This window comes from Papilio polytes, unplaced genomic scaffold, assembly GCF_000836215.1.
Source record: "Papilio polytes unplaced genomic scaffold, Ppol_1.0 DF824269.1, whole genome shotgun sequence".
Lineage (NCBI taxonomy): Eukaryota > Metazoa > Arthropoda > Insecta > Lepidoptera > Papilionidae > Papilio > Papilio polytes.
This window is the reverse complement of record NW_013524935.1, coordinates 3,957,405-3,985,340: the sequence shown is the minus strand read 5'-3', so window position 1 is coordinate 3,985,340 and position 27,936 is coordinate 3,957,405. Positions and strand designations below refer to the sequence as shown.

Below are 27,936 nucleotides of genomic sequence, written 5' to 3'. Positions count from 1 at the left end.
AAATGACAAGAGAGGGCGCCATTAGTTGAAGTTTCTGAGAATATGTATCAGTACGGGAAAGTTGTAAATAGTAATTTAGTAAAATTTGGACAAAACGTGTTGAGAAAAATCTAAGATAAATAAAAAGTGATTTCATTTGTATAAAGTGATAGTTAAAAGTGATGATAAAACATAAACTAAGTGCCTTATAAAACAAAAAGCTATCATCGCATTCTATACCTCAACGCCATTTTGAGGCGAAATTTTGTATTGTAAGTGCCAAGTATTTTGCAATATTTTAGATTTTCCCGCAGTTATAGGGGCGTGTTGTTAACAATTATCGACTTAAGTGGACGTGAAACTATATCGTTTGTTTAATGATCAATAAAGGAGTACGTAATATGTGACAGTGAAGGCGAGTGGATGCAGAGGTGGGTTGCTGCGACGTCTGTCTGGTTCATTTAATTAGATTATAACACTGATGTATTGTAAATGTCAATATTTGATTGTGCCCTGTTTGTGTTTCTGACATGATCTTAAGGTGGTTGTAAGGATGGATGGCATTCGTATGGCATGGTGAGTGTTATCGGTATCGTTTCCGACGGTTTCAGATAGCGAGTGGCGCGGAGGATGGCCCGGAACGGCGGGAGCGTTCTAATTAACTGACGGACGCCGCCGGCTTACAGCTGGCGCAAGCGGTATGTTTTTTAAGATTCCGTCCATTCTCTTCGCCTACAACTAGACATAAAAGTTTCACTTGAACCTCTGCATTACTGCCTGTTTCTAATAAGAAATTGAAAATGCAGAAATTTTCACATGTCCTAGGACCTCAACTCATCCAAATGAAGTGTTTGAGTGTTATCTAACACTACTTTATTGCTTGAAAATTACTTGTTAGCTAAATCCATATAATGTTAATGGAATCATGTGTCACAATTTTTTACAAAACTTGGAAATATAAAATAATATCATTATATAATCAGAAACAAATGAAACATCCTTTAAATGTTATGTATTTCAACTCTGTATTAAAAAATAGATATGTTAAGGTTTAATTTTACATTGTATTCCTAAAATATCAGTCATTATTCTACTTATTATGAAGTTGGCACAAATTATCATCTCACTTAAGACCTATCTTATAAGAAGTATTTCTATTCTATTTGTAACATTTTCTACAGAAGAAAACTTTGCTTGCTTCCAAATTATAACAATGATATAATTTCAGATAAGAATGCCGCGGCCTGGCAGTCTTAAGGACCCAGACATTGCGGAACTATTCAGTAAACATGACCCGGAGAAGATATTTGAAGACTTGCGTGAAATTGGTCATGGCTCATTTGGCGCAGTCTACTATGCTCGGTGCAATCTCACAAAAGAGATTGTTGCCATCAAGAAAATGTCTTACCTGGGGAAACAGAGTGAGGAGAAATGGCAAGATATATTGAAAGAAATAAAGTAAGTTGTTTATATGATTCAAATATTAAAAACATATTAAATACACTAGCCTTTCCCCGTAACTCCCTTCACAGGAATTTAATTAAAAATTAACATGTAACTGTGTTCTTCTAGACTTTTCCACATCTGTGCCAAATTTCATCGAGCTCTGTTAAGCCATTTGGGAGATACCTTTTAACGAACATTCATCCACTAAACTTATGCATTAAAAATATTCATAATATTTAAAACTTTTTGCTTCATATGCACTAAACATTTTTAGTTTGTTGGACAAATATGGTGGATCTCAAGGTGTTTCTCAAGAGTAAAGACTTTGGGATGGTATTACATTTCCAAATTTTAAATTGCAGTAATATTAGTTTGTTTTTTTTTTTCATAAAATAAATGTTGCCAGTTAATTATTGCTTTAAATAACTATTCATACTATAAATTTATGGAAATGTCATATCTTTATATTAATACCTAATCATATCAAAAAATATTTCCTTATGAAATAATAATATAAATTGTAAAATTTTGTTTTACAAACATCATTCATGCAGGTAGGTTTAATTTTTCGAATTACTACCTTTTGCATATTTATATGTTCTTCCAAACTATGTTTTAAACTGTATCAAATTTATTTGAGAACCATTAAATCATTTTGTAGATACATAGTAAGAAATATCCATCCATACATCTAAGAAAACTTGCAAATTTATGCTATGAGTAATTTATATTGGCACTCTTTCTTTTGGGAAATATGTAAAAACATATTTAATTATAATAAAAATAAAATTATAATTCTTTCCCATTTACTTGTTAAAATTTTTGACATTAAACAACTTAAGTGTTCATTCTTTATGCATACTTTAAGTTAAACAATAACAAAATCATATAGATATTTCTAATTATTGAAGACATTATAAGTAAAGACTGCAACATTCCATTAATTTGTAAAGAATTTAATTATAGTAATACTAGCTTTCTAGCTAGAATTAAAAAAACAAAAGTGAGTAGCCTATGTGTTCTTTCAGACTATCCTCTACATCTATACCAAATTTCATTGAAATCCATTCAGTCGTTTAGGCTAGAAACTCTAATAAACATCCATCTATCCATCCATCTAAACTCACGCATTTATAATATTAGTATGATTAGTATGATATAAAAATGTATGACACAGAATGTTTGTTTATAGATTTCTGAAGCAACTGGAACATCCCAATACAATAGAATACAAGGGCTGTTACAAGAGAGAACACACAGCATGGCTTGTGATGGAGTATTGTGTTGGTTCAGCATCTGATATCATTGAGGTAACTACCTACTTTATTAATAAATACCTGACACAATTGTGGCAGGGAAAAAACTTAATTGGTGGTCGCCATTCTTCTAATTTAAGTCCTTTCCAAAATTCAAATATGCGCTAGCCATGGGGTTACGGAAACTGTAGCCCCTACTACTACTACTACTAAGTCCTTTCCAATAAAGGAATGTGGGTTTGACTGGTGCAGAGATTGAAGGGAAAATATCCTTTTTCCTTGCATTTCATTTGTTGATTTAGTTTAGGGAATGCATCTACAATTTTTGATGTCAATGAGCACCTGTTACTTTACTTTTATACAACCTTATGATATAAAAGATTCTTTAAAATCTGTCAATACATTCTGGTTTTGTGATTGCAAATATAAATCCCTCCGACTCCATTAAAATTACAATTAGATAGCTGTTACTCGCGACTTCTATGATTTTTTAAAAAATCTAACCTTTGTTACTCACAGATATATTACCTTTCTAACGATGAAAGTGTATTTATAATTAGACTAATCGTTTTGAGTTATTGCAATACATACAAAGTTACAAAATTTCTTTTTTATAATAATAGTATTAGACTACTTTGTATTATTAAGAAGATTAGGTTTAACGATAATTTTTAAAACAATTGTTTATTAGCATATTGTTATTAGATTAGGATTATTTTTTAGGGTCTAGTAATACAATTTGATATGCAAATGTCTATCAATATTAAAAAGGCGAAAGGCCAAATACTGAAACGCCATTTAAATATGTAACAGCATCTTAAATAACAAGGCCATGCTTAAACTTCAAATTCCCTACAAATTTTGATGCCTGTTAGAGTAGAAGTGGTATGTGAAGCGGAGTGTTTAAGTTTCGTTTCAGTATTTGGCTGTAAGTATAACAGACTTACTTGTAATTTGTTGATGACGTCATTAAATTCTGGGAAAGATAAGTGATTTATACAAGCCACTTGGCAAAAAGTGCTTTTGACTCATCAAATTTTTATTATTGATGAATTTGTTACACATGAGACTGGGACATAGTTATCTGATTGTTTCACTATTAAGTGATAAATTCTATTGTGTTGTGTCTTATCTGTACAACAATTGTTTTAGGCTTTGTCATATCTGTTTAAAATGTTTATATATTTTAATAGCCAGAGAACGTAACTTTGTCAACGCCAGAAGTCCATCAGATGTTGTGTTACGACAATTTAGGAAACAGAAAATAGTCAACATTTTGTTTATTTGTTGGAAAATAAAGTGAGTTTACTTATACTAATTAGGAAGATAAAGAGTTTGCTGTTAAAAAATAGAAGGAAAGAAACAAATGCTAGAGTAATTCGAAACTTGAAGCCCTCTCTGCCTACCTCTCTTGGTAGTAGGCAGGATTTTTGTTAAATATATGTTGCTATAACCACGATATACGTTTATTGAATATGTTCTCTATCGATTTAGTTGTGTCGGCCGAGATTCTTACTAATCCAATAAATATCGTTAATCATTATCCCTAAATACTATAGTCAGGGTCAGTATTATTATATCAGTCGAAAAGATATGCAATTTTTATCGGCTTTTCTCGGAACTGGTTTCAAAGAATAAAGATAAGTTCTCACGTATAACGAAATGGAAACGATTAAAAAGGATATCCGGATTTTTTTTAAAGATCAATTATGAGTTCCTAAGACAGACGCGAATCATAAAAAAAGCACAATGTATTCAATAAACCCGTGAGTCAGATGCATCAAAAACAACGCATAAGTTTTATCTCGTTTGATAATCAAACTTCGCATTACTGTTGTGAATGATCAGCAGGGTTTTTAAGATGATTTGAAAACCAATATTTATAGCTTTTGTAAATGTTTTTAATTAATATATACGCTTATACGCTTTTCTACGAGTTCCTATAGCCGAAATAGCAGTATAATCTGTTGTTTAAAGAGAATAGGGGAATAATAATTCTTCGAAAGTTAGATAAGAAATAAAGATAATAAAGATAAATAAATAAAGTTATAACATTTTTATAAAATAGTGTACATTAACTATTTTAACTTCATGATGTGTTCCACTTGTTTGCTAGCATTTTGAACTTCTAAATAGTTATTTGTTATATTAAATTAACATCATGCTGATGATAATGGTATGAATTGGCGAGCAATGACCGTGAGAAACCATCGCGTTCATTGAAGCTATTTTAAGGAAATTCTCTTTGTTACTTCTGCTATCCCACGCTAGTGAAAGTAGAAATGACACTAGCTTGATTTCACCGTCTAGCAAAATATCTTTGAATATATGACAATTTGGCTGGTGTTGAATATACCTATATATATTATTCATGTAAACCCGGTAACTCCAGTTTGTCTGTGTCATCCACGCGAAATGCACAAGCAATAGTCTTAATCTTATTGTGTTGTTTTTAAGGCAGTCAAATGGCGTCTAGCCGTAGGCCGTTTTAGTTCTAGCCCGTTTTATTCGGTTTCTCCTGCACTAATTACATTTACCGTTTTTGAAATAAAAACGTAAACTTTTCTTTGTCTTTGTTTACAAGGATGAAGATATATATTTGGTAAGTTTCCCAAACTGGTTGAAATTGTCGACGGCGACCAGTTTGAATTACCAATAATAATATTGAATGTTGAATTTCAATGTATGTTCAGTTCAGGTCTCTCTGCAGGTCCACAAACGTCCGCTGCGAGAAGAGGAGATAGCTGCTATATGTGAGGGCGTGGTCTGCGGCCTTTCTTACTTGCACAGCTTGGGCAGGATTCATCGGGACATCAAGGCGGGTAATATTTTGCTGACGGAGAATGGAACAGTCAAGTTGGCAGACTTTGGCAGCGCCAGTATCAAATGCCCGGCAAACAGCTTCGTGGGGACACCATACTGGATGGCTCCGGAGGTCATCTTGGCTATGGACGAAGGACAGTATGATGGAAAGGTTTGTTGTTTGTGACTATTTACTAATTTAAATGTAGCATTATTGAGTACATTAGGCGGAGCAATTAGGTTAGAATTCACTTGAATAATTCCAATTTAAGAGTTGTTTTTAATTATTTTTATAACTTATAAATGTTTTTAACATATGTTTGTAGGTGGATGTGTGGTCTCTGGGTATCACCTGCATAGAGTTGGCGGAACGCAAGCCGCCGTACTTCAATATGAACGCCATGTCCGCACTCTATCACATCGCACAGAATGATTCGCCAACATTACAAGTAAGTGTTGTTGTTATTATTTAAAAGTGATGAAATATTCGACGATACGACAAAAAATATGAATTCATAAAAACAATTTAAAATAGGGTTCACAAATGGTGAAGTAAAGTAAAATGAAGGTGTTCTAAGTGTTTGCCTTTCAGGTGCCTAGTATTTAGTGTTAAGTTATAATAACAATTGCTATTAACAATTCCAGGCGCCGGAATGGACGGATACGTTTCGTTACTTTGTGGAGGCGTGTCTGCAGAAGAACCCGCAGGAGCGGCCTTCTTCTACCAAGTTGCTGACTCACCCGTACATAACGCGGCCGCGCTCACCCAACGTGCTGGTGGACCTCATCCAGCGCACAAAGGCTGCTGTACGCGACTTGGACAACCTCAGCTACAGGAAGATGAAGAAGATACTCATGGTCGATGCTGATAATGAGAGTGCCTTTGGTATGCATGGAACCACGAGGAATTAAAAAAAAAACGAAAATAGTCTACTATTCTAGACTAGTATAAGGCAGTTTTATTCTGTCGTTTAAAGTTATATATTCTACTCGCTTTCGCCCGCGATTCCGTAAAAAACTAAACTAAAAAAAAAAAACAAAAGTGAATAGCCTATGTGTTCTTCCAGACTATGCTCTACTATACCAAATTTTATGGAGATCCGTTCAGTAATTTAGACTACAAACTAATAAGAATTGTAATTTGTAGCTACTCCTTATCAGAATAATGATTTGGTTAGTGATTGGAATTCAGTCTTTTATTTAATGAATTTATTTTTTTAAAAACCACATGAGCTGGTCTTCTGTGGGAGCTGAATATAGATGACATTTTATATACCTTGTTTATTTATAGATAACTTTGGATTTATTTGAATGACTTTTGGAAACTATTATTAATCTAAACATGTATATTGTGCAGGTGACAGTGAAGAGACAGCGGAGGAACGTTCAGGGGGAGACAGCTCCAAGTCTAACTCCGCGACGTCTGAGCACAGCGTGGCTGGAGCATCAAGCCAGAGCTCATCATCCGGCAGCCTGCGCCGAAGACCTCACCCTGGGAACATTGTACACACATTATTATATTATTCTCTATGGACTTATGACGTCACTGATCCTAGAGGAAAGGGATATAGGGTCATATATGGCGTAAATCAATAGATATAAGAATATGTTTATATTTAACTGGCTGATAATATCATATTTTACGGTTTTTTGTAGTTATACAGCCTTACAAATAAACGCGGTATAACGGAAAACTTAGGAATAAACTGAATATAAGAAAAAATTGTACTAATATCTGCTTATACTCAGTTTGTTACTAAGTTTAACTTTATACCTCGTTTATTTGTAAGGCTGTCAGTGTTTGAAATGTTTATATGTATTTCTTCAACTAGTCTGGTATTACTTTTAGAAATGTAAAATTGGTTTTGTTAGAATTTCTCATTTCTATTTACTTTGGCTATCGCTGCCGTCGATAACTTAAATTTCTCTTACCTTACCTTCCCAGATCTTTCTATTATTGGGCAAGCATACCACAATTTGTTTAAAGCATACGCACTCATAAGACGAAAAGAGTTTTTTGTGGTCGTTATATTGCGAGACCACAAAGTTTGCATTGCACTATACTTACTCTCAAACTACTGGTCATGACATCAGAAGTTCAGACGTATGTCGGAGTGAAATGTATAAATTTATTTATTTATGACTTCCAGCTCAACGCCAATCACCACGGGCAACATCAACAACAGCCTCAGTACCAGCAGTTCAACCACCAGCACTCTACACACTCTGCTAGGTATGATGAACATTTATTCATATTTTCATCTTATCATTGATTTACTCATTTTTAAGTATTCAATTTATAAGAGAACATCTCCTTCCTATCATAAAACTGTTAATATGTAGTTTCATAGCATGATCAAATTGTGTGTTGTATATTATTTTTCTATTCACACCTCTTATGTTTTTCTAACAAACTTAATTTAGTTTTTGTGTAAAGACATATAGACGACTCTCATATATATTTAGTAATGCATTCCACAAATAAATAACATAAAAACCATCAAATTATCGCAATTAACAAACACATTCGTGCTTTATAACCTAAAAAGGCTGTCATTCATAGCACTACACGCATTAGAGCGCACCGTTCCCTTCCAGAGTCAAGTGGCTTTACTCATGTTGGTGTTGTGTGCGCAGAGAGAGCGAGAGCCCCCTGCCGGCGCAGCACGACGACTACGTCAACAGGGACGCGTTACGGGACTACGCGAATAGGGACTCCCTGTGTGATGACTATAGTGAGGATTACGCGAATCGCGAAGCTATCCGGGAGGCGCAACGGGAGAGGGAGAGGGAGCGCCAAGCTAATGAGTACAGGGAGTACGTGAATGCCCCCTCCACTTGGCAACAGGATAGTGGAGATGATAATAGGAATACTCAACGACGTGCTACCAATAGAGGTGAGGGCAATAACTCGTTATGTTTTTTTACTATTTGGTTCACAATAGTTGTGTATTTTTTAAAGTAATTATATACAAAAAACAGTAAAAGTACATATTTTGCTATTTGTACTAATAGTTTTACAACGCATTTACTCGTTTATGTCTTACAATCGTGTTTATCACGATGACCGCAATACAAACGAAAATTGAGACGAACATATTTTTGTAACATTAATGTAAAATTGTAAATGGATCAGTAATCAGGATAATGCTTTGTTATCTAATAACAGATAAAATATTGTTTATAGGTGTAAGCAACAACGTGTCTGTAGCTATCTCCCTAGTGTCTGAGCACGGCGCAAATAACTTCGCCACGATACGGACAACCAGCATTGTCACCAAGCAACAGAAGGAACATAACCATGTAAGTTATTGTTTAAACAAGCTGTATACCCATTTCCCAATAATATACACGCTTTTTATATCTGCGATAAGTTTATTTTACATAACATAGCATGAATCTAATGTTTGCTGTTCAGATACAACTTAAACATGTAGCAGAAAACATTAATTCTGAAACCCCTTATTGTACTTAATGTGTGCAGAATTATCACAGACTTCTTTTCTAATTATTTATATTAATATTGTAAAGAGGAAAGATTTGTATTTTTGTATGTAATAATGTTTAGGAGACACACGAGCAGATGTCCGGGTACAAGCGCATGCGGCGCGAGCACCAGGCGGCGCTGGTGAAGCTGGAAGAGCGCTGCAAGGCGGACGTGGAGGCGCACAAGGCGCAGCTCGACCGCGAGTACGACGCCCTGCTGCAGCAGCTCTCTAGAGACCTTGAGCGACTACAGGTACACACACCCTCCATATGTGTACCGTGTACACACCTGCCATGTGTGTATAAAGTAAACATCCGCCATGTGTTTAGAATGTACACACCCATCATTTATATTCTGTACACACCCGCCATAAGTGTACAGAATATACACCCATCATGTGTGTATAGTGTACTCACATCCGCTATGTGTGTAATGTGCACTACTACACATGTTCTATTCAAACGTCGTAATAATTTTTATTCGATCGGTTTTGATGATGAGCCCCTTTCGACAAAGCGATATTTGAAATCGGTAAACTATGTCAAAACATAAAAAAAACAATGTCTGACAAGCAAGTGAAACATTGAAAGTAAATGCCATAAGTTTTTGGTATTTAGCTAATGTTTGCTAGTGTAATAATTTGTCTAAGCTCATAGAATGTCATCCTCGGATGGTCTTACCAATATGCTATTATTACAAATACTTTTTTTTCCACAAATATACTCTAGTGCAGTTATTTAATCCTCTTTATATTTGTATTTGTTGTTAAAAATGAAAATTGTACAATTCCAGACGAAGCATGCGCAAGAGTTGGAACGCAAGCAGAAATCGAACACGGCCAATGAGAAGAAATTGATCAAAGATATAACGTCACGTCAGGAGCAGGAGCGCAAGTCGTTCGATGCGCAGCGCAAGCGCGAGTACAAGGCTAACAAGGAGCGATGGAAAAAGGAGCTCAGTATGGACGATGCTACGCCAAAGCGGCAGAGGGACGCGACATTACAGTATGTTATTTTGTACTAAATCGTTAATTTTTTTTTAAATGTATGTAAGTTGTTATTAATTGTGTTACAATTTGTTTGTTTTTAACTAAAACCAATCGATCATATAACGCGCATTGCGTGAATTTAAACGCCGAATTTTATCGCCCGCGACTATCCTCGCGGAATTAAAAACTTGGTAAGCAGTTTGTGTGTTCTTATAGACTATGTTCTAAATGTGTGACAAATTTCATCGAGATCAATTCAGCAGTTTAGGCTACAAACTAACTTTCAAACTTTTGCACTTATGTTAGTTAGTAATTCTATGTAATACTTCCACACGTCTGGAAGTCCTCATTGTTTGTCATTATTTTTGTATAATACACGTCAATATATAGTTCTCCAAAAGTATTAGAAAACTTTGATTGTAATGAATAGGATCAAAAACTACTAGGCCGGTCATAAAAATTCTGGTTATTGTTCTGTGAGTAACATAGGCTATATTTTTTACTATACCCCTTTTTTATAATTTTTATATTTCGCGCAGATGGAGTCGCGGGCAAAGGCTACTGTATGATATTGTCACACATTCGCATTTGTCTATCTAATCGTGCCCTTGTAGCATGTAACCTAATATTGTGTATATTCCAGGTCACAGAAAGATAACCTGAAGCAGGCCGAGGAGGCGGAACAGGCGCGGCTGGTGAGGTCGCAGCGAGAGTACCTCGAGCTGGAGCTGCGCCGCTTCCGCCGCCGCCGTATGCTCGCCACACATCACAAGGAACAGGAGCTGCTTAGAGAGGTACGACACGAAGTAAAACTTATTTAATTTAAGATAAAGATTAAAAAATATAAATTAAGTAGCCTATGACCTAGTCCAGGCTTTAATCTATCTATGTACTAAATTTCATCACAATAAGTTGAGCCATTCTGCAGTTTAGTGGTAACATTCATACATCTATTTAAATTTACGTATCTAAAATGTTAGTTGAACTTACCATGCAAAATGAATTATATGATAATGCCATTTTTGACTTCCCACACTTTACAATTTACACTCATATTATAAATAGGAATTATTTATATTTTTGTAAATTATACTTATGTTATAAATGCGAAAGTTTAGATGGATGGATGTTTGTTAGAGTTTTTAGCCTAAACGACTGAACGGATTTCGATGAAATTTGGTATAGATGTAGAGGACAGTTTGGAAGAACATATAGGCTCCTTACTTTTTTTTAAAAAAAACCACGCGGATGGAGTCGTGGGCCAAAGCTAGTAATAAATAAACAAAAACTGCTGGACCGTTGTTTTTACCAGAGCTATATTCTACAATTGTGCCAAATATCGAAATTCGTCCGCTTGGAGATAGGTAGAAACCTCCATCCATTCAAACAGTAGTAATTAATATAATGTCTGTGTAACAGGAGTTGAACAAGCGTCAGCAGCAATTGGAGCAGGCGCACGCGATGTTACTACGCCACCATGAGAAGACCCAGGAGCTGGAGTACAGGCAGCAGAAAGGCGTGCACGCTCTCAGGTAACATGCCGTATTTTCTACTCCAAATGATAACCTAAACTTTGTATTACAAAAGATTTCAAACCAATTTGAATAAGAATTAAGTTTGTTATATTGGACATCACTTTTTAGAGGGCTAATAAATTAAGTAACATTCAACATCTTTCGATTTAAGGTTCATAGAGAAGTGCCCTGCATAAAAACATAGATTAAAGTATGATATCGATATATCGTATATGCTTGTAGTCCATATCAATATAATCGATATGGACTACAAATTTATGATATTCTAATTTAATTATGAATAATCAATGATTTTAATTATATTTCTTTGTAACATCATTATTATTTAAAACGAAAAGGGGGTTTACGTAACATTGTAACGACTTTTATAATATGTGTTTGAAATTTGAACCGATCTAACTTCAAGAAAGTATCTTTAATGGTCCTGCTATAGTGATAGCAGATGTCAATTACTATGTATAGCATGTATGCCCAGTTAACATTATTCCAGTCCCACTACAGTGCTGTATTACTGGGACAATGTAAACCCACACTGGTACCGTATAGTAAAGACTTGTGTATATTAGGGAGGAGCAACTGGCCAACCAGCACGCGACTGAGCTGGCCAACCAGCGCGACTACATGCAGCGGCAGGAGCACGACCTGCGCAAGAAGCACGCGCTGCAGCTCAAACAGCAGCCCAAGAGCCTCAAGGTAACACCACAACTACACTATAACTACACCACAACTACAATACACCTACACCACAACTGTAATACAACTACACTACAACTACACTACAACTACACCACAACTACACCACAACTATATTACAACTACGCCACAACGTCTCTAAGTGTACACACTTCTTACAGAAAATATACATATAGTAGTTTTACCCGACTGATATTAATCATCAGCTTGCCCTTGTGCATACGGAGGGGCACAGTATGTGCTGTTCTTCCATACATTTCTATCTGAATTCACTTCCTTCTTAAGCATATCCTCTTTCACACAATCTATCCATACTTTTTTCTGCTATCCTCTTCTAATTTTACCCGACTGACAGAAGATAATGTTTATCTCATATTCGTAAATTCATGTATGTGACTGGTGTTTGTATTGACGGTATGTTGTTGAACAGCAAAAGGAGATGCAGATCCGTAAGCAGTTCCGTGAGACGTGCAAGATACAGACTCGTCAGTATAAGGCATTGAAGGCCCAGATATTGCAAATGACACCTAAGGTAAACATTGTGAATATTATTATTATAACCAATAATTTTTTAAAGTATACATCGACTGATAAAGTTAACTGACCCGGTGGACGTGACTCAAATTATATTATAACAAGTTAATAACGACCTCCTGCTAATTTAAAAAATCTATTCCAATATTTTTTACGAACGGTATCTATCAGGTTTTTTTGTTCATAAATGTTTTACATATATTCTAACAGAAATAACAGATAGTAGCACCTTTCTAATCTTTGACAATAATTGGAAACAGTTTTTTTTGTTAGTGATTGATACCTTTGTATTTTGTTCTTTTTTTCATTTTTTACACACTAACATAGACATTTTGTATAAGTTGTGTATGTTGTGTGCAGGAACAACAGAAGGAGGTGATCAAGGCGCTGAAGGACGAGAAGCGCCGCAAGCTGGTGAAGCTGGGCGAGCAGTACGACCTCAGCATCACAGACATGCTGCAGAAGCAGACCATTAAACTCGATGAGAGTCAGATGGTGAGCTAGTCATCACGATATGACTATTTTCTCTTAGTTAATGTACAGACAATACCTTTTCCTCTACGATTCGTATCGTATTCGTAACGCTTTATAAGATCTATGCTAAAATCATGGCGTTAATGCTACCAGATATGTTGGACAACATTATACACTAACTTTCCCGCGGACGTCGTACGTAATAAGATCATCCGATAAAAATGAAAAAGATCGGCACTAACATTAGACATTACTTTAACAACAAATAGCAATCATTTAGCAAAAAATCAACGTGTGAAAAATTTTTGCCTTGAAATGCACATTCCTTAGTTGTTTTTAGAAATACGAAATCAAATATAAGGCCTTTTAATTCTATTCGTATGACCGTGTTCAGATGGAGTGCCAGCAGAAGAAGATGCAGCTGGAACACGAGCTGGACATGCTGACGGCCTACCAGAGCAAGAGCAAGATGCAGGCGGAGGCGCAGCGCAACCGCGAGCGTCGCGAGCTGGAGGAGAGGGTCGCCGTGCGCCGCGCCCTGCTAGAACAGAAGGTAACTAACTGCTTAGAGGATAAAGTTTCAAGGATCAAAAAAAGCAAAACACACAGACAATGGCTACACCTGTTTCACGTTTTCACGTGATTTAGGCCGTGTTTATCTATGCTAATAATAACATTAAGAGAAAAGATTTGTATATTTGTATGCATTGCAAATTGCAAATAGCTTAAAATCTACTGTGCCGATTTTAAAATTTTTCACTGTTAAAAAGCTATGTTATTAGTAACATAGGCTTATTATTATTTTTCAATTCCATGCGAACGAAGTCGCGAGCAACAGCAAGTATAAAATACTGACGAATTGAGAACCTCCATCTTTTTGTAATCGGTTTAAAATGAGTTTCAACACAAGAATTTCATAATAAAATTTCTATCAACTCGCTCTTTGTGACATCTGACGATTCTTTACAGATTGATGTTTTACTAATTTCCTTCAATCCTAAGTAATTCCAATAAATCGTATAAATGTTACATGTAGATAGAATGTATGTAATGTTTCCAGATGGAGTCCGAGTGCGCTCAGTTCATGGCGGAGCGCGCGGAGCGCACGCGGCTGATGCACGAGCGTCACGAGCAGGAGCTCGCGCACTTCGACAACGAGAGCGCGCGCCTCGGATTCAGGTACACACCCACCCCCCAATGTTTTTACCCACCACATGAAAATTCTATATCTATCTATATATATAATAAAATGGGAGTATCTGTTTGTAATATCAAAAGAAAAATTCCAGATTCCGGGAAGATGATTTATTTGCGTTGGTGATAACGTACATCGCATTTAAAATTCGTCTCTGTCTGTCTGTCCGCAAGCCGCGTTTGTTCCGGGTAATCTCCGAAACGGCTAGGCTGATTTTAAAAAGACCCACTGGAGGGTAGCTGACATGGATAGGAATATTATAAGCTACTTTTTTTAATTCCGTGTTGTCAAAATGGCGTAACGGGTGGTTTAAATTTGCGCTAACGAAGTTTGCGACAGCTCCTTGACAGTAAATGCAAAATGTTTAAGTATATTTTTGTACTTTTCAGTGCGATGGCGATCGCGGAGGGCAGCCGGGAGGGGTACGGCGAGGAGGAGCAGTCGCTGTCGGGCTCCATGCTGTCGCTCGCGCACAGCAACTCCTCCGCCAGCTTCCCCGCGGGCTCGCTCTAACCCCGCACCGACACCCCGCACCCCGCCCTCGCATTCGCCCTCGCCACGACACGCACGTCATGACGTCACGTGACGTCACGTACACTGCGACAGTCATTTGTTACAACTTTTGTTATACTCAAAGTCGGGTAATGATTGCATATAGCGACTGGCTTAAGTGATGAAAAGTCCAGTTGAGTGAGCGTGAGCACACCTTTGACTAAACTATCGCACTACTGTTGTGCGATTGTCGAGTTTCGCAGCCTCAACTGTTTAGTTGCTCAACTGAAAATCGCGTAGTGTACGCACCTACATACAAGCTCATAGGAATCAGAGACTAAACAGTTGTGCGATAGTTTAGTCAAAGGTGTACGCGCTCTAAGTCGCTTATGCCTAGTTCTTACTAGGCTAGTTTTTAGTCGAGTAGCAAGTAATTTAGGAACTCAACATTAGCTATTTAGACGAAGGTATTTTAGTTATTAATTTGCTTGGTGCTCGACTAACGCAGGTTTCGTAAATTTACATCGCTTCGTGTACGAAGGGCCTTAATGTGATATTCTTTCACTAAATTTAATAAAACGACTGAGTATGGTTTTGTGATCGAATTAGACTTTGATGCAAGTGACGTTAAATGTCACGTAAATTTTTATACTTTTGCATAATTTTGCGTCAAGTCTAATATGAACTTAATTGTTATTTCCAATGGCTTGTGTGTCGTGGTTAGGAGGCTTATGGCAATAATTAGACTGCGGCCCTCCCAAATCGCTTTATCACAATATTACTTAGGCTTTTTTTTTCGTTGTCTTCCAAAATGTATGCAAAAATGTCAGTATTCAAAGGGAGGGGTTTCCTATACTAAAGTTATGCACTCCAATTATCTTAATGATGAATAAGTGTGTTTGTAGTTGAGTTTACAAACATTATAGCTTTATAATGCTTGGATAAGTTTATTTTGCACACAGAATGTTTGTATGACACGTGGTGTTGTAATGTTTTTATTAGGATTTTTAAGCGCGCGATCCGCAACGTCGATATTCGTAACGGAATTACTAAAATACATATTGAGATAGTCTCTTATTATTATTTTCTGTACAAAAGTTTAAATAAACCAGTAATAGTAAAATTTTGATCTTCAACACTAAAGGTGGGCAGATAATTTTGATCCGGTCTAGAGCGAGACGAAATGATTATTATACGAATTTTTTATACATGTGATAATAAGTTATTGCCTGTTTAATTAAATCAATTTTGCAAAGGTTAATATTTAAAATATTATATACTTGAAAAATGAAAGAATACCAAATAATTTGTTACTAAACCTTTATGATTTTCGACGTTGCGTGTTGCAGTAGGCGCTGTTTAAACCTAAAGCATGTAGTACTCTTGATCTATTCTTGTATTATAATGTAGTTTACAGTAAGTCTATTATAACCTCGCGACTGTCCACATTGTACAGTCAGCTATACAAAATATCTATACATTTACAAAACCTCAGAAATTTGTTTTGGCTTTTTATTTCAACAATATGATTGTACCAATCCGAATAAGCTTCCGATCATGAAACATGCTATTGACGAATACATGTAATATATTTGAAATTGTAATCCAATATAGGTTTTTAAAGTATTGTACATGTATATCAATATTTGTGCAGCTGACTGTACACTGCACGCTACGCAGGGCATTACTAAAGCTAGTTGCACACGGGGAACTGTGACTCAGCAGTACAGTACAATAATGTCAAAATACTACTGAGGCCTAGCAAATCTGCGAGAAAGTATTCGTGTGATCGACAATTTTTTTTTACACTGGCAGTACCGTATTGTGTACTGCACTGCTTCAGTTCCGCCCTCGTGTGAAACTAGCGACTCCCGCGCGCGTCTCGCCGCACTCACCTACGCTATCGTTTAACATAATTTAGATAGTCAAAATTCTAATATTCATATCATTAGTTTATTTTAGGAACAATTTTATTATAAGTTTGTGTAACCGGCGCCGGCGGACTGACGCTGTTTGTTTATTGGCCTAGTTGCGTTCGTCTGTTGAATGTTGGTATAATTTGTAAGGACGCGACGCTCGCGACTCGACTCGAGCGTCGGCGGCCATCTTTTTTATATAAACGACTAACACGCTTTATTAAATCTTACAAGAATCAGGTGCTGTAATATTTTATAACTCGACTGCCTATTATGTTTTGTAAATATAATAAATTATATATGTTAGGTATGAGCGAGGCGCGCGCTGCCGCCTGTACATACGCTGATGTAATTAACATTGTTTGTTTGTTTGTTTGTTTGGTGAGCTGCGAGCGCGTGTGTTTGCTACTCTCTTTATTTAGTCTTGTAATACACTATCGTATGGTCTACTAAGCTTACCAGTCATATATGTATAGACGATTGCATATTATTTAATTTAACGCCGATTTTAGTCATAAATATCCAAATTTAGTTAATGCTATTATTAAAAAAAGAATAATTAATATTTTTTTTATTAACCGTACTCTTCCTATATCACACTATAAGCATCACATGATGTGATAGTTTTTTTTTTGTATTATTTGAGTCTGTTAGTGGTTTAATGTGTAAGTATTTTAAAATTTTGTCACCTAAGCTAATTTAGATGTAAAATTATATAAAAATGTTGACAAAAAATTTAACGAGGTTTTTTTATTAGAGGTGGAGTGATGTTCGCTTCAGGCGTCGGTCCGACTGTACCATTATTGGTGTAACCGAGATTCCACTGCAGATACATTTATATAAACGTAGCCAACTCTCTTTATCACGTTACAAAAACCGAGACAACAATATGTACGTGTGTGCGGCAGTGGAATTTTATGGTAATAAGTCCTCATTCACATGGACGTTTTGTTAACGCTCTTTTTTACATAAACGCTTTAGAATATATTTCGCGATAAGCGGCGCATTTTAAAATCGCTGACATATTGAGATACCTAAAAAGCATTTGTTCTACAACGCTGTATAAATCTCGTTTGAAAAACCGTTCGGGTGAATGAGGGCCAAAGAGAAATGACGCGAAAATGTTTTTTTTTTCTATGTTGTTTATTAGATCGAATCAGCCTGTCCTGCCTTCGACTGACCAAAATTTGACAATAAACTTTACGGTTTGACTTTGGCCGTATGTTAACAGATGGTAGATGGCGGGCCTGACGATCTATGACAGCAAAATATACATAAGAGTTATTTGACAACAGTTACTTGAACAAATTGGTTAGATGTAAACCTGCAGTTAAAGTTTATATAGATAGTTATTCACGCTAGAACCAAGCTATCGACCTTGAACTTTTAGTCTGACCAGAAATATAAACACCCTCGCCATATTGCGGAAAATAATGGAACTAATTTTGTGTACAGGTTAGGATTTTTATATTGTTGGTTAGTCTATTGAGGCTTTTTTGTAATCTTTCACATCTTTCTAGAGATGTTTTCAGTCTCGTGTAAGTGAAGAAATTTAACGGCATTTTTGCAGAGAAAATCCACCGAGTGCTTTGTTTGGTGTTCCAGCACTATGGAATTGAAGTGTGCGCTGTACTATAGCTTGCGGAGGTCGGTACTGAACGCTGCTCCAATACACCTACAATTTACGGAGCATATATGAAAATAAATTGTCAGTTCTATAGAGGTCCATTTGTTTTTTTGACAGTGATTCCAGCGTAGCCCCTTTCTTACCATGTCTAGGGGGAAGGTAACAAAAATACAAGATACTGTATTTAGGCCTATGTCGCCCCTTTTTGTCCAGCGCCCTGGGCGGATGCCTAACCGCGCCCCACTCTAAAGCCGGTAGTAGTCTTCTGTTTTTACATATGGTAAAAGTTCTCACAATAGTCCTAGATTTTCAAAAATAATGGTTTGGTTACTATATGCTCCGTAATTTGCTAATAATGGCTTTGTTTAGTCTAAATTTGTAATGTATGAATGCTGTATTGTAACTGTCTTTCTACTGCGGAAACACTAACATATTGTCATTGTCTTGGTAAACCACTGATCTCTATAAATGGACTGGCTATAAGCCGTTGTATTTTGTGCTTATTTGATTTTCGCCCTTTTGGCGCTAGCGTTAGTTGTTGGTAGCGATGGTGAGGAAGTGTCGCCAACTAACAATAGTGATAGAATAAAGTATTTCGACAGCTGCCATTTCTAAGCAAACCTATCCATTTATAGACATTAGTAGAGTAAACTAAGATAAATATGTCTGAAGTGTTTATGTTGTAGAAACTACGAGTAAACAGATTTAGTGGCGAATGAACCGAGTGTAAGGTAGAAAATAATGATAGAACCAATCTATTCAACTGACGAAAAAGGTTACATTTTGTCTATGGAAAAGATGTAACTCTTTTCTTCGGATGGGTCGACACTTGTCTATCAATAGACATTTCATGTTCCAGTTTCCCACCACTCGCTCTTAGTATTAATTCATTAGTAACCGGCACTTCAAATCGACTCGTATCCAGTGAAGACAGTTTTATCTCTTATGTATACTTTAAGAGATGTAACTCTTTTCGTAATGGGTCGTAATGTATGTTTACTATAGAAGTACCAAACTTGTAGTTAACGGTCACGTATTGTACATTGTAACTAAAAATAATTTTTATATTTTACCATTGTATAGAGAGCGTGCGGTCTGTGTTTGAGGAGGGAAGACGCAACACGGCACCGTTGTTGTTTTCTTTTTATTTTTTTTGTTATATATTTAAATAACACAAACGACTTGGTAGTTTTAATAATTATTACCTTTAATTATTATATTGTAATATAATCTTATTAATGAAAAGAATCAAACTGGAGAAATAAATAAATAGAAAGGAAACATTGACGTGTAATTATTTTAACATTCCATTAGTTTATAGGAAACTAGCTCTTGCTTGTGACTTTGTCCATGTGAAATTAAACAATAGTTAAAAACATAGCCATATGTTACTCAGGGAAAACGTAGCTTTTTAATGGTGAGTTTTTGAAATCGGCCCATTTTTTGAGTTATTTAAATACTAAATGTCCAAAAATATAAATCTTTCCGCTATATATTAGTATAAAATGAAACACCGATATTAACTGTTTGAAAAATCTACTTATTTCAACAGAACATGATAATGATTCGCAAATAGTTCGTACAAAAAATAACATATAGTTAATATTTAAACGATCATCTTAATAACTACATAGCATGCGCTAAATAAGAATATAAAATATATACCGGTTAGTTTTCTTTCATATATTTTAAATACATTATAAATTTCATTATACTTAAATGCTAAAAAGAAATTTAAATGGATCTAAATTGAAATTGCTAATATTCTAAGAGCTGCATGATTGCTCAATAAACAAATAGAACGAAATTTAAAAACACAAACTATGATGTTATAAAATGCACCTTTGTTAGTTTTGTACATTAGACGCCATATTGACAGTTTTTGACATTTTTAGCAATACTATGCAACACCAGTAACGATTTCACTAGTTATTTAGACAAATAATTGAGAATACGTATTGTTGTGATGATTATGGTCTACATTTACTGATTTCAACACAGATTAACTTAGGAGCAAGGGCGGAGCTAGCTTTGGCGTCAGGGGTGGGGGGGGGGTCCACAGTCGCGGTCAAGAGCTTGACAAAATATGTAAATACATTTTCTCAAGCTCCTGTCCAATCAGCTTAGGGGGGGTCATGATGTCATGACCCCCCCTGGATCTGCTGTTGCTTAGGAGTCAATATAAAACTAAAGATTACAGGGGTAACTTAATTTTCAAGTCATTTATCAGACACAAACGATTAAATTTCCACTATTATTTTTAATACATTAAAAATATAGCTGAAACAAGTAAAAATAGTAATTGAAGAAGAATTACATATGTACCTTTAGTATAAGATTTTTAATATAATTTTAGTCATGTAGTCAACAGGACGGTAGTTCTAGAACACTAAATCTAGGCACTTGCTTTGTATTTTATTTACTCGACTATTTCTAGATACATTTGTAACAACGTGAAATCGTTATTGGCTTCAATTAATCTTCACGGACATTGGACTTTTTCAATAATCAATGTGACTTTCAAATAGATATAGTAATAGTTGTGATTATTAACCCTTTGCAAACAATAAAATGTTACTGCAGACATTGCTTCTATTTGTATTGAAAAAATCAGTTTTTCCGATGTTAAATGACTACACAGATATCTAGAACATAATTGTAAATTTTTGAGTAATTTAAATACTATTAGATGAAATAAAATAGAAAATAATACAAGAATTTTGTAAAATGTAAATAAAATACCTCTATATCAAAACTTCAGTCCGCTTCGGTCTAAGGTTGCAATACCAATTATCACATTTAAGATATGTATGCAAAGGGTTAATATCCAACTGTTACATTGGTGGTTTACTGCGTGGGAGAGAACTCCGTGGGCTCGAGGATGCGGCAATGCATCTCCCGTATGAGAGGCACGGTGTAGGCGACACATTCATCCCAGCCCGGGTTGCGCCATGTACTCTCACGAGTCTCACGTCGGGCTTGCAAATCCTTATAACCTGCAAACATGATATATGGATATTAGGATGTCATGTAAAGAAAAGTCAATATAAATGCGCGCAAACACCATTGACTGAACTATCGCACAACTGTTTAGTCTTAATTTGCTATAAGCTCATATGGAGGTGTACCACTCGATTTTTAGTTGTGTAACTAAACAGTTGAATTGGCTGCAAAACAATCTACAATCGCACAACTGTTCTGTGATAGTTTAATCATAGGTGTGCGACCGCTCTAAGAATGGTAATTTAATACACATTTGTCAATATTTTTTTTTATAATAAAGGGGCAAACGCGCGGACGGCAAATATAATAAGTTTTAGACCTAATATCTTACCGAATTGCATAGGAAATAAATGTTCTCGATTGTGTACATTAAATTCTCTTGAACTGTCTCTTAGTATATTGCAATTCTGAGTATGGCAATTTAGAAAAAAAAAATATTTCTCTGTGAGGTAAAAATATCACATTGAGTCACTTACACCAAATATGATGAACATTGTAGAGTCGTCCGATCTGCGAGAAGTATCCGGCGAAGGCCTCGTTCTGCGAGCGGCGGTACGTCAGCCCGCGAGCCCAGTTGTTGCCCCACTCTATCATTGTGCCCGGCTTCAAACTGTAACAAAACTTTCTTCATAAATCAATTTATTCCAGAGTCTAGTGTCTATGATAGACTCGGCGGAGACATATGATAGTGAAAATAGTGAAGGATTCACAATTTAATAATAATGTCCTTCTGATACCAATAAAATTTCAAAAGGGTCTATAAGAAAAATGTAGGAATCTTTTATACATTTCAGGGGACTTGACTGGTGAATTTATCCAAGAGAAAAGATAAAAAAAAACTGCAGATGAAATGGTGTTAACCGCCCCAAATGAAGATCTGTTTACCCCTCTGGGTATTGGGCTTGAGTTATATTTTTATGAAATTGTTTGTATACAGCACTGATTTGGCACACAAAGATTAAGTATATTATACTGGTCAATGAGCCAACTCAGTTACCTGTATGATCTGATCTCATAGATGTTGTTAGGCTGCCTCGGTTCACCATTTGGCCAAAAACTAAATGCAAGCAAGTACTGCAAGTGCCGAGAACGCACAAAGTTGCCGCGCTCCTTCTCCAGTGCACGATAATCCTGAACACAAAATTACAATAAATAAAATAAACTATTATTTCAAAGGATTTTTAAAACATGCTAGTTGTAGAATTTCAAAAATAATTAATGCCTCTCTAATAAGACATCTTGGTATAGACAACTTTATGTGGTACTGGCAGATTTTACAAGAATCAAACCCAAATACAGAATTAATTTAACCAATACACTATGGTCTTTATTTACAATATAAACTCATAAAACACTATCTCAACTTTAGCAATATTTATTAGTATTGTTATCTTATCATATTTCATTATTGTTACATGATGACTGATAACATTTATTTATTTTAGACAAAATTATGGTTAACCTTTGACTATTACCATAGTATTGGCAGTAATTTATTGTAAAAAGTGTTATTTCATGATGAGTTTATTTATTGCAATAACAAAACCATTTATACAATTTTAATCTATGATGTATAGAAATTATACTTTTAAATAGAGACATTTATGAGTTGGAAAATATTTCACCTCATCTTACTATTATTATAAATGTGAAAGTTTGATAAATAGATGGATGTTTGTTAGAGTTTGTAGTCTAAACTACTGAAAGGATCAAAATGAAATTTGGTGTAGATGTAGAGGATAGTCTAGAAGAACACATAGGCAACTTACTTTTTTTTATTAATTCCACTCTGAAGGAGTTGCGGGCGAAAGCTAGTATGATATAACTTCTATGTCTTCAATTTGTAACAACTAACATAGTTGATTTTTAAGTGCTTTAATATTATTTACACAAACTTACTGCATTTTCTTTAAATAAAATCTTAGCCTTGTCTATTTTCTCGAAACCACCGACGTAACGCCATAGATGCAATGCTTGATCCATATCTCCAACTGACACAGTCCATGATCCAACAAGCTCACAGCCAAGATCCGCTTTCCTTGATTCCACAAATGCTACTGATGTTTTACTGCAAAACAAAAACAATAAATTCTACTTATTAAGAAGACTGCATAATGTGAAAGGCCAATGTCCATTTATGTACTTTTGTTAAAGAAAGAGTTCTTAATTTAAAATTCGGTTTGTTTTTTTTTTTTATTTATACTGGTTTCCTAAGTTACAACAGAATCTAAGAATTAGCTTATACTGTAGTAAATGTTCCCTGCTTTTTAAGTAGTCGTTGCAACAATGTTTTACAGCTAATTCAAAATGCTAATGTTTGTTCTATTTCGAGATTGTTGCATAATCACAAACATTCCGGCGAGAGTTTGCCGCCGACTTTGACCTGTAATGCATTTACGTTATACTTACTAATTTTTCAAGTATTTATCGACGGAGTCGGGTCGGATATTATGAGTATGGAGTGCGTATACAATCTCCTTGTCGCTAAGCATACGACTGTGTGATTCTTTAGTCGGTTCTATCCTTCGTACCAGCAACTTCGAAAACCACCCATCATCGGCGTTTAAATTACTACTTGTTGTCGAAATCAACCTTAAAATAACATTAAATTAAGCATTCCAAATTTAAATTTGGGCCATCACAAATAAATAACAATGTATAAGAAACTTGTTTACCTTGTATTTTTTGGAAGAGTCGAACAAATATTTATAATTTTGTTTATAGACTTCATTTTGATTATAATAATAGGTCGAATAAATAGAATGAATAAGTTTTAACAACCAATTGTTACGAGGCGGCTGATACTTGCTTGTTATCAATTCATTTGACAAAATCACTTGAAGGTTATCTTGAAAATAGATTTCGGTAAAAAAGCGACATCTATCGAAGTTGGCCTCAAGCATTGATAACATGTTTGACATGACAATTGATAAAGTCTAACGTATTCAATGCTCTGAGGATTGTTTTTCGAAAAAATACTTCCTCTAAATTGTACTAAGACCTCATCTTAGCTTAGGCTCTATTATACCACTTTATTGTTTTTTGAAAAACTATCGGTTTCGCCAAATTTGTTAATGTAATCTGAATTTGACAAATGTGACATATTCAAGCACAACAATTTCACTGTCTATGACAGCTTGTCAAATATGTGTCTTCTATGAAATTGACAATTTCAGTTTATTGTATTAGCCAATTTATTATATTCAATTTACGAAGTGATTTAAAATAGTAAACAATTCAATTGTACGGTATATGATCTTACGTTCTCAAGATGGGTAAGTATTTCAAAGTCTAAATAACATCGAATACAATCGGTGGGCGGTGTTGATCTTGTGTATTTAATTTTATTTGTTATCATTTAGCATCCAGTGAAGTGACAAAGCTTCAGCAGCATTTAGCGTTGCTTAAAGAGGAGTACAGTAAGCTACAGAGTCATTGTGCTGAAGTTGAAAGGAAGTATACGCTCGCGGCAGCATCCGCCGGCGATCTTAGTGAAACTAGTTTCGTAGCCCGGTTACTTATGACCGTGTCCACTTTATACGGCAGAGAGACGTATTCTGATATAAGTATTAAGCTACAGAGCAAGTCTGTTCCTGGACATAAGTTTGTCTTGAATGCACGATCTGATGATTGGAATGAAGCTGCACTTAAGAATCTCACAGAATTGGGTAAGTAGAATAGATACAAAAAGTTATATTTCCTTTTACATCTTCATTGAAACATATACCAACTTTTATTTATTTATTTATAAAGTAACTAAAGTACACTGTGAACTAAATTGAATTAACATAAAGTTACATATTTGCATTAGAAAGTACAGAATTCAAGATAAACCCCTCCATGATTTAATGTAGTGATTAGTGACTAAAACGAATCATAAATACTTCGTCTTACAAGTGCCGCTTACAGTAACAGATGTAAAGATTGTAATGGAATGTGGACACTACATAATTAAATGTTGTAACAGTATGTGGCCATAAGTCTTTCTATATCCTAATAAACTTATAGACTGATTCCCATTGATACTTTCAGTGTACTGAGTTGGAATTGTATATTTTTCCTTTTTCTTTACTATTTGACAAATAAATTATTTGAATTTCTCTATCATTTAGTACCCTTGTTGAACTTTTAATTGTTTTTTTTTTTTCAGATTGGTCCAATCTTCCCGATGATGTGGGTTCAGCACTCCTAAAATGGCTGTACACAGATGTTGTGGACCTCACTAGAGGGGATGCATTTGCGTTGCACCTTATGAAGTGTGCGGCTAACTTCAAGCTGTATGGTCTAGTGGGCAAGTGTGAACAAGCCCTTATCACTTCAGTGGGTGTGAGGTAGGCTTATATTGTTATCATTATGAATAATAATACTTTTATCTACAGGGTGTAAAGAATTTGTTATGAAAGTTAATATTATGGGATATTTAAATTGTTTTAAAATTATTTAAATGTCTTGTTCACTCTTCTAATTCCAAATATTAATAAGTTTAATAAAAAAGCTGTTAATTAAACAAGTCATTTTATTTTAATTATGTCGTTTTAATGATTTTTTCCTTCTTTCTAATAAAGGACCTGCGTAAAGTTCTACTCGGCTGCAGATGAGATTGGTGCGACAGCTCTAAAGGAACATTGTTCTGGACTTATCTCTACACATTGGGATGATCTTACAGGTTTGATAATTCTTCATACTAGTATTATAACCAAATTAGTATAATAAATGCAGTTCTACTCTTGAATCGTCATTCTCAAAAGTCAATAAAAAGTATAGAGTAGCAACACAAACATAAATTACATGAAAGGAGGGGATTGCCCTATCCAATAATTCCATAACCATAAAGAAGACATGCATGAAGATAGAAGCAATTCCATGTTTCTCTCTGTGTTTCAATTTTAGTCTCTCCCTTCCCACCTTTTTCTTATAAGGAAATTGTGGGAATGGAAATTTTTTAGTAGAGTGGATATGTACAGAAAAAAGATATTCCAATGCATCTGGAGAATAAAGGTTCAATCTGATATTGGAGATGTCTATGGCCAGTGTTCGAAATCTTGTAGCCGCTTGCTTATTTGCCATCTTATGATATAAAAATCTAGTATGCAGTTTTTATTTATTTGTATCTAATTGTTTAGGGGATGATTTCGCGCACATGTCATCCGCGTTGCTGTACCGCATGTTAAAGAGCAAGACCCCGCAGCCGCTGCACGGCGCCGTGCGACTGCTGCGAGAGGATGTGGTCTTCCTCTGCCTCGTAGAGAACCATGCTAATGTGAGTACTTCTATTATATTAAAGCTATTGTGTAAAAGCTTGCTTCATTTGTTGTGTTATAATTGAAATTGTCTAAATTTAAGCTATGGTGAGGATGTATTCATTGTAAATTGAAGAATTGAAGTTTTAATTTTTTTTGCATAGATGGCGTTATTCTCAAATATGTTGTCATATCGACAAATGTCATATTTATTTTTTATATGCATATTTTATTTAAAATTATGTTATTCATGATATAATATACGGACATTATTTAATAATGTACAATATTTTTTTTATTACATTAAAGAAGGTTTCTTAAATTTTATATAACTAACTGTTTATTTCGTAAAACGAGATTGAGTTGGTCGGAAATATACCAAGAAAATACTGCTTTATATCAGTTTTGTAACCAAGTGGAAGATTGCTTTAGTTTTTTATTAACCGCTTCAAGTTTGTTGGTCGTCAAGGACGTGAATATCTCTCGACCGAAACCGGGAGTCAAACAATAGCTGACGTCACAACAAAACTGTAAAGAATGCCGCCCTTGTTAAATTCCGGTCCGTCTACACGTGAATCGAATTCTGATAGAAAGTGACTTATACATCGTCCGATTGTAAACTCCGTCATAATATAAAAACACTAGGCATATCATTTCAAATGTTATTTTATGAAATTACTTCTATTTTTACCATCGCACCGAAAAAAAATTGATGGTTTATTTTTTTGTCCAAAAATGCCATCAAAAGTTGTGAATGGTGCATGCAATTATTTTTTTCCAACGTTTAATAAACTTGGTAAGGTAATAAACTGTCGAAGTTCACAAACGTTCGGTGACTTAGTGATAGTACCAGAGAGTTATGGGTAGTACATTAATAGACATTTTGCGTTTTTAATACGGATGTAGAGATGTCTTGTTGAATACAAATATGTCTTTTATACTTCCATTAGTTAAATATGATTCATATATCCTTTCTGTTGAAGTACATTGGCTATGTTTGATTTACTGCCACACTCAGAGTTAAACGTAAGCTTAGTGTAGATTCATCGTAGTAAATCTAAATTAACGGTCTTCCTTAGTGACACTTAACAATTTTTAGTGTGGCGGTTTATTTTTGATTTTTGCACACGTATTCATAACACATGTTAGGCCTAGTCTAGACAACATCTGTGCTTATATTAAGCCAGAAGTCGTCAACTCCTTTTTTGATTTATTAATCGATTGATCGAAGATAGATTTTATAATTTTTTGACCGACTTCCCAAAAGAA

General features: G+C 35.1%; 3 protein-coding genes across 6 annotated transcripts in view; 2 read left to right on the top strand and 1 right to left on the bottom strand.

The window, feature by feature from the left end:
* The first annotated feature begins 17 nt into the window (after positions 1-17).
* LOC106107759 (serine/threonine-protein kinase TAO3-like) lies at positions 18-19,174 on the top strand. 4 transcript variants are annotated; one of them, XM_013288771.1, is made up of 21 exons: positions 18-251; positions 591-677; positions 1,208-1,437; positions 2,618-2,735; positions 5,380-5,655; positions 5,810-5,932; positions 6,129-6,369; positions 6,841-6,986; positions 7,634-7,716; positions 8,082-8,380; positions 8,671-8,786; positions 9,052-9,222; positions 9,763-9,974; positions 10,602-10,752; positions 11,378-11,490; positions 12,060-12,186; positions 12,617-12,718; positions 13,081-13,215; positions 13,589-13,747; positions 14,255-14,373; positions 14,779-19,174. In XM_013288771.1, the coding sequence occupies exons 3-21, from the start codon at positions 1,214-1,216 to the stop codon at positions 14,900-14,902; spliced, it is 3,039 nt and encodes a 1,012-aa protein (XP_013144225.1). In that variant the 5' UTR covers positions 18-251; positions 591-677; positions 1,208-1,213; the 3' UTR covers positions 14,903-19,174. The 4 variants fall into 4 exon arrangements, with proteins under 4 accessions (XP_013144225.1, XP_013144233.1, XP_013144240.1 ...); XM_013288779.1 differs by having other exon boundaries at positions 18-410; positions 5,392-5,655; XM_013288786.1 differs by having other exon boundaries at positions 18-410; positions 8,121-8,380.
* A 769-nt stretch (positions 19,175-19,943) lies between these two features.
* LOC106107523 (protein NipSnap) lies at positions 19,944-24,294 on the bottom strand. The gene is made up of 6 exons (XM_013288402.1): positions 24,103-24,294; positions 23,837-24,019; positions 23,327-23,495; positions 22,425-22,558; positions 21,904-22,037; positions 19,944-21,420 (listed from the first exon to the last, which is right to left on the bottom strand). The coding sequence occupies exons 1-6, from the start codon at positions 24,156-24,158 to the stop codon at positions 21,272-21,274; spliced, it is 825 nt and encodes a 274-aa protein (XP_013143856.1). The 5' UTR covers positions 24,159-24,294; the 3' UTR covers positions 19,944-21,271.
* Positions 24,295-24,538: 244 nt separating this feature from the next.
* The window catches only part of LOC106105966 (serine/threonine-protein phosphatase 6 regulatory ankyrin repeat subunit A), a 48,318-nt gene continuing 44,920 nt past the window's right edge, over positions 24,539-27,936 (top strand). The window contains exons 1-5 of the mRNA XM_013286484.1: positions 24,539-24,702; positions 24,790-25,095; positions 25,578-25,758; positions 25,993-26,093; positions 26,551-26,687. Coding sequence (XP_013141938.1) covers positions 24,699-24,702; positions 24,790-25,095; positions 25,578-25,758; positions 25,993-26,093; positions 26,551-26,687 — 729 coding nt within the window. The 5' untranslated portion in view covers positions 24,539-24,698. The remainder of the gene's footprint in view (positions 24,703-24,789; positions 25,096-25,577; positions 25,759-25,992; positions 26,094-26,550; positions 26,688-27,936) is intronic.